This window comes from Stegodyphus dumicola, chromosome 3 (assembly GCF_044657685.1).
Source record: "Stegodyphus dumicola isolate Sdum_Otavi_A_Nest chromosome 3, ASM4465768v1".
Classification (NCBI taxonomy): Eukaryota; Metazoa; Arthropoda; class Arachnida; order Araneae; family Eresidae; genus Stegodyphus; species Stegodyphus dumicola.
This window is the reverse complement of record NC_140770.1, coordinates 159,517,697-159,534,435: the sequence shown is the minus strand read 5'-3', so window position 1 is coordinate 159,534,435 and position 16,739 is coordinate 159,517,697. Positions and strand designations below refer to the sequence as shown.

At 33.8% G+C, this 16,739-nt stretch overlaps 1 protein-coding gene across 1 annotated transcript in view; it reads left to right on the top strand.

The window, feature by feature from the left end:
- Positions 1-16,502, top strand: part of LOC118203580 (uncharacterized) — a 109,692-nt gene extending 93,190 nt beyond the window's left edge. Inside the window, exons 4-6 of the mRNA XM_035375866.1 lie at positions 1,401-1,667; positions 4,988-5,254; positions 16,260-16,502. Of these exons, the coding sequence (XP_035231757.1) occupies positions 1,401-1,667; positions 4,988-5,254; positions 16,260-16,349 (624 nt within the window). The 3' untranslated portion in view covers positions 16,350-16,502. The remainder of the gene's footprint in view (positions 1-1,400; positions 1,668-4,987; positions 5,255-16,259) is intronic.
- The last annotated feature ends 237 nt before the right edge of the window (positions 16,503-16,739 follow it).

The window sequence follows — 16,739 nt, the reverse complement described above, 5'->3', positions numbered from 1 at the left end:
GCTTAAAATTTAATAATAATATACAGAAACCGGTGTTAATAGAAAAATACAGAAGAAAATGCAGTGTATTTTCGGGGAAAGGGACAGAACAAATTTAAAAAATTATAATTGTCCAAAATAATTAGAAATTTGTGCTGCATCGTTTAGAATCACTAGGCCTACCTAGCTGCAGAAAAATTGAAAAATCTGAGATACTTTCACCGGGATTCAAACACCATACCTTTCTACTCCTAGCCGAACGTGTTTCCAATTACACCTCCAAGGCATGTGGCAGGGAAGGAGAAAATTCCTTGCGACCTACAACTGATATACAGCAATTGGAGATTAATATCCTTTGAAACCATTCTTGTGGAATTAATTATTATATATTTAAAAACGCAAATCTGAACTCCCGCAGTATCTTTGAGAAGGTTTATTTCTATAAATCATAATTCTAAAGTGTGCAATCACGTTTAGAGGATTCAGGTCTAGTATGTATGCCAACGTATTCGAACCATAATCTTGTGTATTCAGTAAAAAGAGAGAAAGCCGTCGTAGAGGGCTTCACTCACATCCAAGTGAATCTCCAAAAACACTCATGCAACCAGCGTGTTCACCAGAATTCGAAACCAGATCAAACAACCAGTGCTCAGCGGCTTTACCGCTCGGCCATTGTCGAGTGCTCACGTATTTATCTCCCCCTTTTTTTACTAGTTTTCTCGTCCGAGATTCAAGAAGGGAAAATTATGCAAAAAATTTAATCTCCGGTTACAGTAAAACCATAACAAATGAAACTTCGTCATAGAGAAATTAAAGGTAACTATCGTAATACAATTCCTTTAAAAGAAACCTACATTCCAGTCAGATAATAACATTAAAAGATATAATAATATATCTTCATTTCTACTTCTCTATCACGCGAATCTCGCCTGCTTTTATTATAGTCTCTGCTACTCCTTAGGCCTCAAATCATCCATAAATTAAGTACAAATGTTTAGGGGGATGCCGATTCGGAGAATTGTATGCTCATGTTTGCTTCATTGGTGATGAGTTGGTTCTTGCATTAGGATGGCATAATATTCAACTGTTAGAAAGGAAAGATTTTGGAATGGACTTCGTAGGAAATTTGCAGGATATGTGCTTCTTAGCAAGACGAAAACAGTTACTGTGTAGATGAAATAGTTTTAAAATTCAGGGTGCTCGATCTCTGGAAGCACAGAAAAAGGGGAAATTTGAGCGCTTTTAGCATTTTCAGAAAATGGCGCTGAAAAACTAGGGAGAATATATACGAGCAAATACGGTATATTTCTACTTAGCGTATTTAAATTAGGGATAATTTCTTATGTTGCTTATTTTTATGTTAAATGTTATTTACTTATTGTTCGGTGCAATAAACAAAAACCAAATACCATTCGTTTCAGGTAAAATCCAGAACTTCCCTCCAAGAGATGGCACTCCAAGAACTTATTAATTCCAGATCTCGTCCGCCTAGTCCTGGTATGGTAAACATTCGTCCAATCATTCCCTCAGAACAGCCACTATCACCTTCACGGCCATTATCTCCACCAATGGTTCAAAACAGCATGTTTGCTGGGGTATTCTTTCCTCAAGGCCTGCCGCCACACGCAATGCAAAGCCCGCAGCCATGTCCGCCACCACTTTTAATCCCAATACACACTCGTCCTCCGGTAAGCCTGTTCAAATTATAGTTAGTTAGTTGTTATTAACTTTATATTATGATTTTAATCGCGAAAGATACCTTAACCATATATGCATGATTTAGAACTGCATTCTTTAACTTCCTCAAGAAACGAGCATCATTTCATAGATCCAACCATTTGGTTACTTCCACAACATGCCCATACATACCTTCAACAGACGTAAAAATTTTAAGTTCTTCCGCAGCGCAACATAAGAAGGAACTCCATAATTCCGGTACTCTTGCTTCCAGAAGTTTAGCTGCTGACGACTTCGCTACTGTGCATATACCAAGGAGATTTGACCAAAATTTTAGCCATAAAATTATTCGAGGACTCTCGAAATTCCTCTGCAAAATTTTGGAGACTGCTAAATTATATTCTGAAGCCAGTTCCCTCCTGAAAAGATTTCAATATTCACTCGATGTACTGAAAATCTTAGAAAATGAGATGTAGTTTTCTGAATTTTGATTTCCAAGGTGATGTTTGATGTAGTAAATTCACCTGACCTCTCACTACAAATTCTACGATCACCAAGCACTTCTTGGACTTTTCTCAAACCTTCAGCACATGGAACTACTTGCATAGCTCTGTTGATTCTAAATTATTTTCTTTTCAACAGGATTTGCTTCGATTTACATGTTTTTACGACACGTTTAAAGCAGAATTCCTTATTCGAAGCTTCACGATGCTAACACTGCCTTCCAGTGCAGATAATGACTAAGATGCAAGTCACCTTAGTTCTTTTTTTCTCCTTAGATTCTTCTCATACAGAGATCTTCACCATTTGGACTCACCATTCGCCAGGCATTATATGGGATTCACTGAGGCTCTCGTAAAAACATGAAAATCTCCCTTGCTGACAACAAAAAGTATCAAAGTATCGAACAGATCGGAAGTGTCACAGATCGAAACTCACACTGAAATTTTTGCTTAAAGTAGGCTTAGCAAGGTATACTTATAATACAAGCGATTCATCTGTTCTTCCATCGGCATCTGTGTTGAAATGGATTCAGTTTTTCAATCCAATACATTCTGCTCTTGAAGGCATTTAACAGTCAGAGAAGAATATCAAAAAAAGTCTTAAGATACAGGATGCCCCAGCAAGAAGTGATGAAAAAGAATTAACACATACATCCAAAATTAAACCTTTTTTTTTCGTATTGTGACTTAAAAAATAATTGGAAAGAAGAAAAGTATTTGGAATAAACGTCTCTGAAGCGCCACGGTAGCTCTTGTTATGCGTAGACCAGGGATTCCTAAACTTTTCTTGCATTGACCCCTTTTTAAAGGATTAGCTTTCTTCATCGACCCTTCATTGACTCATTTTTCTTAATAATATGCAGTAAACAGCATCATCATAATAAATGTAATATTATAAAATAACTTAAATATAGCAATTAGATTAAGAATATGAGCAAAAGGTTTTGAAAAACGCTTTATTATATTTATGTTTAATTATTTTTTCTATTATTATGATATTTAATTTTACAAATATAAGCAAGTTTTCAGAAATAAAATCCCGGATTCTATTTGCATAAAAGTACGGTTTTAATATATTTGATGGATCAACTTTTATCGATACAAGTTTTCAACATTTGACATCAAACCCCTTAATTTGACTTTTAAATAATTTCATTCAAATACATTCAACCTGTTTCTTATTTTCTATTTTAGTTTTGCTTTCTTCGCATTTTTTCTAGTGTTCTATTGTGTTCCTGCGTTTTATATTTGTATTCTCCATTTGCTGCATGCAAAATGTATACCTTTTAAAAAATCAGTTAATAGTTTAAAAAATATATTAACTAATTTTGGTGTATTTTTTCTTTAATATTATATGGTTTTATATCATTTTTTTCCTTACTACACGACGCTGTTGGAATAAATTAGTGTCACTTTTGCGTAGTGAAACTCGGCAACGTCAAAAAATGAGCACCAAAGGATATGTTGGCGAGAGAAGATTCTACCTCCGTTTTGATGACGAAGCCTTAATGGAATATACTTCTGATAATATTGCGTAATAGAAACCTGAGGACATTTAAAAACTTTAAAATGAGTCTCTTGTTATTTATTTTCTCAATACATTGTGAAGATTGTTAACTTTGATTTATGTTCTATTTGAGGTAAGCAAACCCTCTTATTGGCTAATAAATATTTCGTAGTTACTCTAACTTATGGTATTTTAATAAAACTGTGCTATATAGAGTATAGTGTACTTAATGCCTTAACTGTGTTAAATGCTCGACATATCAGATAGAGCTTTATATCGATAAAAATTAATTAGGAAATATGTTAATTAATTTTTGTAATCAACCCGATCTTGCTGATGCCGATTTTTTGCCGGTGCATATTCGGCTGTCTATCACCAAACTGACTCTTGATCATCACAAAAATGTAATACGCCAAAATGTTGGTGAATGATTTAGATATATGTATTTTGATTACTTTTCTGCACTTCTCCCACAATAATCCTCAGTAAGGAGAACATTAAAATTTGATTCTAGTGTGCCTGAATAACAAAATTGGATAAAAGATAAATGTTTACCTACCCATGTATGACCCCACCCGGCAGTTTTATATAACACTAGCTAGAATCTCCACCTTAACTGTCTAGGCATAAAAAAGTCTGGCAGTTCCAGTATCCCGAGGGAAGATCGTCCTATACTGTTGAACTAATTGGAGACTGGCGTTAAGTACCCAAACTAGGGTCTCAGCAAAGGAATAACGCCTGTGCCATTGTGCTTACAGGGCCACACTCCTCATAAAGTTCCAAATCCGGAAGTGGTGACCCCGTAGATCCGGACCGAGTGGCGGATTCAGGAGAATACAAAACATCTATTGCCCGGTATGCATGGGGACTGGGCCTTCAGCAGTCGTGACCTATACTCCATCTCCTAGGTGGCGTTTTGCCTGGATCCTGCCTCCCACCTAATAAGGAGGTTTTCCAGAGCGATCTAGGTCGTGTAGTGACTAATAAATCAGAGCACGTACACAAGTGTTATTATTACCCATGTATAGTACAAAAAATAACTCGTAGTATCTTCACCTGTGAAACACGTATTTATTCACAACATTCAAGTTATCGTATAAAATTAGATATATACTGAGTCACAGGAACCAAAATAACGTCAGTTACATAATGACATTCTGTTTAAGAACACAGAAAGTAAAGTCTTTGTTAACTTACCTTCATAGCCTTCGTGACCTTCATGATAAGTCTTTGTTAACTTACTTCATGATCATTATAAATATATTTATTTAATTTATATCATGCTCATAATAAAATGACTTTTTAAACTTTCTTTACAAAGCCTGATGTGACTATACGTGTCCTGGGAACCAGAACGATACCAGAGGTGAAGGTTACACTTTCTCCAATGATGACCATTATGGAAGCCCTAAAACAAGCAGAAAGCCAATTTAAACTCTTCCTAGGACCACTCGAATCAGACGGAGATATCATTTCATTCAGTTCCTCACCAATTTATCGCTGTCTTATCATCAGACGATTCGAAAATGTCCGATCAAGAGAACCTGAATCCTTCTGGAAGATCACAGTTGTTGATAAAGACGGAGAAGTACGTATTTACTCAATACCTTAGGTAGTTATTTGAAATTCACTTGTACGTTATTTACTAAATTTATTAATACGATATTTACTTGAAACACGTCCTTGTCTACTTGTGTTGAAAATAACGCAACAAATTTCTGTTCTACTGAATGGCTACCTTTTGACCTAACTGATGCTGTGGCCGTATTGAATATCAGACTTTTTAAGATCTATTACTTTCAATGTTTATACGTATGTTAAAGTGGGCCTAAGAAACACTTTTTTATATTTCTATTATTATACTCCTGGAAAACTGCCCATCGGCCAGTGAAGCAAAATGAAATGAAATATTTTCAAATCAAATTATACATTCCGTTCGCGCATCGCAATCATAATTTTGAAACAAAATTTTGCTGTTTTTGTCATTTTTTATTATTATTAGTAAGCTTATTACTATCGAAATGCAATTGTTTCTAATGGGAACTTTGTGGGCATGTAAATGTTAAGTTGCTTTATTTCACGCCGGGAAATAATGTTATGAAGCTTACTTCACGGCACCATTGTTAAATAAGAAACTACTTGCCGTGAGAGGTTTCTACTTCCTCTTAGGGAGGAAACTAAACTCTTAAGAATTTTCCAACTACCAAACTTTTAGTGATCGTATAGTGAAACGGTAAAGCATTTTTGCGTTGTGAAAAAAATGTATCCCGGGACCGCGCCGTGAGAGGATCGAAAACATAAGAAAAACATATACAAGATATATAGGAAAAACATATTAAATATATAAAGAAAACATACTTTAATAGGTTTCCAGATTAAATATCAGTTTATTCAATTTCATCACAAAAAAAAATAAAATAAAATCTTAACCTCATCAGAGAGTCTAAGGGGAATTCTTCAATTTGTCATTTACTTTTTTTTTTCTCATTTACATTTAAATTCATATAAAAAACTTTAAGGTTTGTCTTGGTAATTTAAAAGGGGAAAGGGAAACAATTGATAGCCTGAGAATTAATTTTGAGATTCGACGTTGTTTTTACATTCTAAGGACGTTTTTGAAAAACTTACTTAAAGTTCAAACACACACAAAAAAAATAAAACTTATCTTGTGTAGACATCTTGAAGTGGAGGACTCGTATCCTAATAAGCGTTGACGTCGACGGGGCTCATCTTTACGGTCACAAAATGGAAGTTTCAGAAGACATCATCCTGTCCGGGCACTATTTGCGAAAACACACACACGCAGGTAACTGGTTTTCATAATGACGAAGCTAATTTTTTAAGTCTATAAAACAGAAACAGGAGCACTGCTGCCCAGGACGGCTATCCGCTTGGTCTTGAAAGTCTTAAGTCAACACGCAGATAACTGGTTCAAATTTCGCCTTTTTACCAGAACGCGGCAAAGGAGCATGTTTGCAGCTTCCGGCCAGAAACGTTTTTCTAGGCAATTACGGCTCGCCTGTTCTTGCTCATCCCAAGAGCAAGCTTCACGAGTAACGTCCAACGTAAGTTTCACACGCCAGTCAGTAAGAGAGTGAGTAAGTCCTTCCAACTCAAATTTCCTTCGTCTCCTTCACAAAACGCGGGCTCCCACTATGGCTTCACTTATCGCCCCTTAATTTTGGCAAAATTTTTGTTTTCAACCCCTGAATGCGGAAATAAGGGTGATCGCGCATGCGCGCCCTTCTTCACTTAGCCAACAACCGGACCCTCAATCGTCAAAAACCTGAATGACTTACATTGAAAGACAAGTAGCAACCTTTGACCTTTCTGTCACGTACTTCCTCTCTTAAGGTCAACTAACAATGAAATTCCTTCTAGAACATTCTAAAGGACCAAGCGCGCGAAATCATGACTTGGCAAAAATGGCTTCCCTTTCCCTGCTTCTTTCACAATGAATCAAAGCTTGTACAAAATTTGCAAATAAAAGAAAATAAATAATATTCATTTAAACTAAATAATATTCCCAGAAGCATCTGTTTTCCCCAAAATTAAAGCCTTAAAATAAATAATTCAGAATCAAATAAAATTAAAATTCCCATAAATCAGAAAATCATTCACCTAGTTTTTATAACGCTATCAGAAAAATTCTCTACACAACATAAAACAGGAAAAAAGTTTAAAACCCATAATTTCAAATTATTTACTGATTGCGCAAAAAGCTCAAGATACGCAGTTTCTTGCAAAAATAGCAACATTTCGTAATTTCTAATCCTTTTATTTTTTCCCTTTTAAGTAAAGAAATGGTGAATATATTTATTTAGTACTTTAAAATTAGCTTTTGGGAAACCCCAAGGCATAGTACATGTTGATAGGAGGGTGGTCGTTATTAAGCCGTCTCTTGTGTCAGTGCCACACACCCTTTTAGATGCTTCGGTCACAAGTTTGATACACTATCGTCGGGTCTGGGTGGGACAAAGGATGCTTTGGAAATCCAGTTGCAGCGATGTGCTAGAATTTAATTGATTCCGATGTCCTCATACGTAAAGTTAATCATAGAAGAGCAGAGATATTGCAACTATGTAGTTACAACTATGTAACTTACAATTCTGATGTAGTCTGTGGCTTCACAGTTGAGTTTTGGCTTGGTAAAGTTTCGAACAGTCTTGGAAAATGATCGAGCTTTAAACAATCGACGCAGTGCTAGTTTTCTGGTCTGCCATTTTTCATCTAGAATAATTGCAAGGTTTTTTTTTTTTTTTTCTATGAGAAAAGAAAGCATTTCCCTGAATTACGGGAAAAATGACTTGCAATAAATTTTGAGTTAGATATCATGATGTTCTTATGGCTTTAAAAACTATCTTTGGACCGTCTGTGAAATTTTGGAGAACCAGAGAAGTGTGTAACAACTCAAAATTATATATCTCGTCTTCTAATTTCATCAGTACACTTTCTAAACGCGGAAAAAATCTGATAACTCTATTTGCTATCATCTTGAATGTGAAAGCGGACAAGGATTATTAAATCTTCTAAAACTATACCTGACTTATATGGCAGTAGAAATATCAAATAAGTATAATTGATCTTTTCTCAATACTTTGCTGTTAACTTCAGGAGTATAGAATTCAGCACTTTAAAAGCGAACCTCTGGAAGTTTTACTCAGTCACCGAGTTTTTTTTCGATTGGTACACTGAAAGATTTGGGTCCTGTGGCAACATCACTCAAGTAGTTATATAAGTTATGGAACAAGAGTATAGGAGATGCTGATGGAAAATTGTGGTAGAAGCTATATATTTATCAAGTCCTGCAGAGGAAGAAACATAGCCTATATATGTTGGTCCTAGTTTTTTATGAGGGTGTCCTCGTTGTCAGTTTTTGTAAAATGATTTGAATTATTTTTTTAATTACCCTCGTGTCGTCATTTCTACAGCCAAATTATAGACCAAACAGTGTTTTCTTAATAGATTGACTCCAGAAATTATTTCTGTTAGTACGAGTATTCCCTTTTCTTAGTTTGGTTTTGTCAACGACGTGGGAATTCTCTCAATCAGTTATCGCGTTCATAGTCACCCTTTAAACGGTTTGCAGAAAAAGTAACGAAATATCATTATTTGTTAAAAAATTGTGCTTTTTCAACTTTTTCCGGAAACAATGAATAAATTAAACTTACAGTTAACGTTTTCGGGTTCTTTCATGTCTCTTCACATCAGGACCTACAACGTTTCGATAGCAAGTTTAGTGACTATAAGAAATTGACGAAAAACATCAAAATTATTTCACCATTTTTCAAAATTTGGAGTGCGATGAGCGACCAGAAGATATAATTTTATTTGATTTTTTTTTCAGTTTGCTTAGCTAGAAGATAGGCAACTTCTCCGGAATACAGAGAAAGAAATTTAAAAAGTGTGTTTTTTCGGCCACCCTATTGTATATGGTTTAGAGTACAATGAGTTTGTTGATGACTTATTTTGTTTGCTAATAAATTTCGTAAGCTGAGAAGCAATAGGAATTAACTTTTATACCTCGAGTGTATTTTATTTTAAAACACACTTCAGATATTGTTTACGCAATATATGAGAAACAGGTATTATCAGACATAGAATTTTAATCAGATAATGTCTTACTTTACAAGATATGCTGAGTTCAATCGAAATTAATAGCTAAATGCTACTTCTAGTGACAAAACTAATGATAATTAAGATAACTAATAGTATTAAATAAGCACGTTTCCTTCTGTATTAGGTAAGAATGCTACTAGAAGAAAATTGTAAACCAATATAACTTTCTACTTTCACATTTGAATAATTAATAATGAAATCAAAAACTACCATCCTTAGATTCTATCGTGTACTGTAACTACTTAATTATTTATTTCTGCTATTAGTAATCAGAGGCAGAATATAACAATACTAAGTAGCCAATGAAAATAGATGGAAAAATAACACTTTTGTGACTAATAATTGATATATTTGAGAGACAGTAACTAGAAATATTTATGACCTAACCTATCCCAATAAGTTCTAATCGTAAATTTTGATAAAAGTTTTCAAACAAATATATTACTTTACTTTAAAACTTATACATTAAGCTTGCCAAAACTACTTTTAACTTGTCTCTCCAGTCGTTACAAGCAAAATTCTGGCTGTTCTTGTTCTATGCCGTAAACCGAAAGTTTTTTTTTAAAACCTTGAAGTTGATGTCTTAAAGGTACACTAAATAACTTTAAAAATGACAATTTTTCCTTTGAACTTTTGATGATGTTCAAAATATGATTTTGTACTTTTCTATTTGTTATGAAGTGCTCGAGAACAAGATTAGTTTTGCAGTTTATTTACATACTTAGCAACAGTTCTTTTCCTTCTGTGTATGCTTACATTACATTTGATTTTTTTAAAATTTTTAACTTTCCACAGATTATCAGGAAATATTGGGAATGAAAGGAACTAAAAGTTTATGGAACTAAATGGAAACAGAAAAATTTCTGAAAATATATCTAATGCATGTATTCAAGCAGATATATTTCATAAACATTTTAATTTATCACTTCGATTTCAGTTTATTTAATTCCTTATATAGTAATAAATATTAGTGGCAAAAATAAAGACAAAATATTGATAAATAATTTTGTGGGATAATATCTAGTAGTCCTAAAATATGACATATTTTTAACCGAAAGTGTAAGAATAAAACCAACTATTATACTTTAATATTATTTTTAACCATTGTTTATAGCATATTAAGTAGCATTCTCATAAATAACATCAATAATACAGAGGCTGTTCGCACATTTTTTAGACGACTTTGGTAAGCCGTAATAAAAAATCGTTTGCTGCAAAAGAAGTAATTGCAATTGTACTATATTTTTAAAAGTCAAAATTATCGTCTGTGGCTTGAAAGTTTTGTTTTCATTCAAAATGGCAAATTTAACAAAGCAGTGGTCGAAGGCTACATTTACGCTCGTTCCGAAGAGAAATATGCATACTCCGTTAGCCAAAAACGATGTGAAAGTCATGGTTTTGTGATATCTAAAGCTTCGATAGGTAATATCATCAACAAGAAAGGAAAAAACGTCAAATTGGAGCCTCAAGTGGGAGAAAAATTCCAAACAAGTATCCAAGGAAAAAGCGGACATCTTCGACTATTTGAAAAGGTACGTTGTTTAATGTTAAAAGAAAATCCCCCTAGTCAAAGGACAGTTGCAAAATCATTAAAATGCTCGGTGTCCACTGTAAACAAAATGATAAATGTTGATTTAAATCTTAAGAAAGCGAAAAAAACGCAATGTGCTTCGTCTTCTTCCAAAGCATATCGCTCTACGCAGGACACGCTGCAGAATTCTATCATGAGAAACACTTATCTACAGAAAAATGGAAAACAATTGTCACGATAGATGAAGCATGGGTGTATTTAAATGATTGTAACAAAAAAAAAAAAAAAAAAAAAAAAAAAAAAAAAAAAAAAAAAAAAAAAAACGAGCCATTTATTATCATAAAAGGGGAGAAAAAAATTTAAGTACATGGTTCAAAGAATCGAAAAAAAGTTTTTCTAAGGGATTCATGATTGTTGCTGGTTTTTCTTATAATGGCAAGTTAAAAATAAAGAGAGTGCAAAAAAATGTCAAGATTAACTCCAAATACTATCAGGAACATATTTGATCCCCAATTTTTCTCAAATACCATCGCTTTACCCACAGTGCCATCAGTCTGTGAGACTCCATCAGGACAAAGCTAGCAGTCACACATCAAAATCCACTGTAAATTTCCTAAACAAAATGCACCAAAAAAGTGATATCAAGGCCATACCCTTCACTGGTATCCCTACTAAATCTTCCGATGTGTCACCTATGGATTTTTGTGCTTTCGGACTTTTAAAAACTGCATTATCCAAACGTTGTCCCAAAACCCTAACAGGACTATGGAAAGCTGTTCGGGAGGAATGGGACAGGATACCTCTTCTGCCACTTCAAAAGGCATTATTATCCTGGAAAATGCAGTGTCGAAAGATAGTTCAGAATAAGGGATGTCAAATAGAACATTTAAAACACAAGAATTTTATGTAATTTAGTTTTGTAAATACAATATACATCGTCTAAAATGTGTGATGTATAATAGATTTAACTGCATTATTTTAGAAAATCTGGATGTCGAACGTAGTCTACTTACCGTTCCTTTTCAAGGTCAAACACTTTTCTACAAAACTGATCAGTTATTTTACTTTTGAATCTACTTAATAAAGATAAAATATTATATTATTAATTAATAGTATATGTTGTGTTACTAATAGTATATGTTGTGTTACTAATAGACTAAGACGAATACGAAATCCCTACTTTGCGAGGAACAGTCAGATCTGCAAGGATATAAAGCTCTAATTTTCAAATATCTTAGGAAATTTGGAAACAGAGTACGATTTTTGAAAATGTCAAATTAAAAAAAAATAAATTTACAACTAATAAACGAAATCTAACTACATATACAGGGTGACTGCTAATTCATGGTACAAACTTTGAGGGCTGGAACAGGACATTCACATTTTATATAGGAAAGTATGGCCAAAAGTGAAGCATCGAAGCACAAACACAGGAAAGAACAAATGATAGGGAAAGTGTTTTATTTTGATAACCTCGTTTACAAGTGCAAACTAATTTACAAAATTAATTTAAAACTAAAAAATTAATTAAAATTAATTTAAAACTAAAAAAATTAATTAAAATTAATTTACAAAATGTGATTGCTTCAGTGTCCTGTACCAGCCCTCAAAGTTTGTACCATGAATTAGCAGTCACCCTGTATAATAACAGTTTATACAGTCAAAAGTCTTTAATCCGGACTCGTCGGGACTTCGGCTATTCCGAATTATCGGTTTTTCCGGATTATTGATCATCAGTTTAAATCTGGTAAGATGGCATGCAGAAATTATAAAATTAAAAATATGAAACCGTAATTTATGAAATAAAGCGCAATTATAATCTAAAGGGTATCAAAATTTACAAATAAAAAAGCTTTATATTTATTTGTTTACTTTATTAAACATTTCTTTCAACGCGTGCATGCGTAAAGCATACATTACGCATAGTCGAAATTAGAAAATTTTAACCAGAAAACTATTTGATATGTATTCGTGATATTTATAATGACGAGGAATTTGATTTAAATCATATCAAAGACGGAGTACATCGAGATGAAATACTACATTTAGTAAGGAATTATAAGCCGATTAAAATAAAAACATCTGCCCTGAAGATAAGGGTAGTGCTGACAGATCAACTTCCAGTTCATTGCGTGCCGCGTCGTTCCCCCCCCCCCGCAGAGCACCGTGGAATTTATAAACATATTTCGGAATGATTAGAAAATCAAAGAATACGCCTTTATCCATTTTTTTGCAGCAATTCCACTTTTTGTTTGATGGACATCGGAACATGCTTTCGTTTTGTAGATGCTTTGGTAGCTCCAGAATCGGAAATTCTTTTTGACATAATCGAAAGTTTATGCTTACTTTTATAAAATTGTTCTAACAGTCTGCGAAAAATAATAAGCCGGATCCAATTAGAAGATTAAGAAACAACGCAATCTGCAACATTAACTGAAATAGATAATTGGATAATTTTAGCTTATACCTTCCGTTATACATTAAACGCGCATGCTTGAAAGGTATTATGCGCATGCGTTGCTGAAAGTTTGTAGCTTTGACGTCCGGATTATAGATCATTCCGGATTATGGACGTCCAGATTAAAGAATTTTGACTGTATATGTAACTAGTCAAACAATAAATATCTAAACAGTAGTTTAATGAAGCAGATTGAAATATTACTCTATAAACTTTTTTATCCTTGCTTTTCTTCTGGATGTATAAAATATATCTTGGTTGCGTACTACAACTACCATTAAATACTAATAAGCAACATTCCAGAATTATTACTCGCTTTACTGAAATTACACCACGTACATATGCTCTATTGGAAGCAAGCAGCAAGAATGCTTTTATTGAGGGTATGTCTGCAAGATTACTAGAAACAAGCGCATGGAATTGAACATTGATAAAACATCAAACTTCATTCTGTATTTACACGAAAATAGAAATCCTTTATTCACTGCTATTTATTTTCACTTGTCAGATTCAGGACACTCCCTCAATAAAATTCTTAGTTTCCTAAGAGAACAAACGTGTTGTTGCAGCTTTCCGTTTAAAGAGGAGACATGATGTTTAGCAAGTTTATTTATACGGACTTGTATTCCTTCTTAGTAACTGTGTGATGCCGAAGTTGTGGATTCAAAACACACTAAAAACTGGTCCACCTTTTGAGGGGTGGGGAATACCTTTTAAAGGTACCAGTGAGCTGGAGAGGTAGTTGAAGTAATCTTTATTCGACAATTTTCAACTGCTTAGATTTTTTTGTTGAATGTTGCAGCGTGTTTTAATGCAGTGGTGTCAAATTCGTGGCCCCGAAGCAATTGTATGCAGACTACGAATCCCCGAAGCAATTGTATGCAGACTACGAATACATTTTAATTATAGTTTTTTGCAAACACGATGCTTATAATTTTAGAGACATAAAGAAATGGACTGAGCTTGTGTGCGCGACTGCTATTGCAGGATTAAAAAAAAAACAGAGGTTGAATAAAATGGGATTTCTATCTTTGTCACTTACACGCAAGCCACATGATTAAGGTAAGGTAGCAGAATTTCTCACGTTGGTGCAAACAATAAATTTAGTTTGTTGGCGACAGCTGGTGGAGCTTCAGTTTTCTAAAATTTGCGGTTTCCAGATTAAACGTAATTTATTTAGTGTTTACTTCAACGTGTAGAGAATTTGAATTTATTTAAAAGTTAGTTTACATTTTTTTTGTATTCTTAATAACCTTTTTCATTTTGTTTAAAACATTTTCTGGCTCTTCAAGTAACCGTGAATTTGGCCGGTATTGCAAAGTTCCGCTCGTTTGTACACGAAAACACAGAAAATACTTCGCTTATTGTGATAAAAATTTCGGTTAATATTACCAAAATATTATATAATGAATACATTACGCATTACATAAATATGAATGTAATATGTCATAATTATGAATACATTACATAAAATATTATATTATGAATACATTCAATTAATATTAATTAATAATAATGTATAATGAATACATTATTATTAATTAATATTAATTGAATATTTTAAACCGAAATAAATTCTCAAAATAAGGCCAAAATAATTTTTAAAAAATGCCATCTAATTGAAAAATGTCACCAAGTAAGGAATTGAGTCAACAGAATGCTTAATTTTTAATATAGCCAACCATTTAAAATTAGGCAAAAAAAGTAACTTCTGTTTAGTTTAGCGCAAAATGTTTGATAACTCTTGATTTCGAGATTGATTAGACACACGTCTTTCTTCTTCGTACTAAAGATATCTGCCAAGAGCTTTCTGAAATATATGCAAGCATGTCATATATAATAACCTTCCTAAAAACATAAACATGAAATCGGTAGATTTCCTATGAAAGCTGATATAAGAACGCCCTCCGAGTATTAAAATTAGGAGTATAGCATCAATCAAATTGTAATGTCCCTCGCATTTTGTCTATGTCCAGATATCGAGGAACCTAGTGAACTAAGTAACGGCTTATCGCTGAGTTTAAGTACTTGCAACATATATTTGAGAAGTGTTAAAATACCCTTTTATTCACTAGACGAAATAATGACAGACGGCCCCTTCTCGGGCTTACAGGAAAGCCTCCACTTAGGCTTTTAAATCAGGGTAAAGCTAGACACAAATATTTCACGCAGTTGGCCCTTAATTTAAACTAGCCGGTGGTTAAAGCAGGCACGTACAATACGGCCGAGCGTAATAGATTCAAGAATGAATAAATCAGAAGGCAAGCACGTGTCGCTAAGGACTCCTAAGCACTCTCTTTCGAAGTAAGTTGAACTTCCTTTAAATACTACTTCTAACTCATTTGCATTCCACCTGATTCTAAGAGTTCATTCTGGTAGGGAGTTGTAAGTGGGAAACAAGAATAGACAAGAAAGGGTTTCAAAATTAAAAATAATTGTTATAAAATTAACTTGCACCTTGTAGTGACATTAGGTATTTTTTTGGAAGCAGGAAAGATGAAAAATTAACAACGCCTTCGCCGGGAATCGAACCGCGGACCTCTGGAATACCGTCCCAGTGTGCAGAACTACTACATCACGAAAGCACGCCAAGAAAGTGCGAGATATACCTTATAAACTTACAAAATAATTCCCAGAAACATTTAATGCATTTCATAAATGAACTTTTACATAAAGCTCACAGACAATCACTCATAACGTCTCTTTTTCCTATATAAAGTGCTGCTAAATAAACTCATTACATGTTTCTATTCATATTTATATTAAATTAGTTAAGTTCCTTTGCTGTTTTGAAGGATACCTTTTCGCATCGTTTAATGTTATCGTTCGGTTAAGTAGCCGTGGGCAAACATGATCACATTAAGCGGCGGCTTCTGTGGGTTGAAAACTAAAATCAGGAAAATTCGAAAGGTAGCTGAGTATGTAGCTCAGTAATAAATCCTTATAAGTTTTAGGATAAAATTCTAAGAGGAATTATTATTTCAGGTTGTCTACGACAACGTCTGCATACCCAACAGGAGTCAAGTACCAGTGAAGCCCGGAATGACAATCACACTTCTTTACATGACGATGTAACATTCGTGTTTCTGCAAAGGACTCGTAGGCTGCTGTCTTAGACATTCCTCTGCATGCGAGATCTTCAGAGTAGAAGTGTAAATAACACAATCATTGTCTGTTTGTTGCACCTGCATTCATTTTATTATGTTAATAAAGGCTTCTATATGTTTATCTGAGCTACAATTGAATCTTACAATTGAAGACGTAACGATGTTCATGTTATGAAATGTGTTTATATGTAGTACCGGCAATGTATGAAAGTCAGGCATTCTACTATAGAATGCTGAAACTAGCCGGTAGTGATTAACATTTCATATATTTCCTAGGCATTCTATAGAATGCCGAATGACAAACCGGCAAAGGTATGAAATATATCTGCGATTGGCTTCGAATATCCGTGCATTTCCA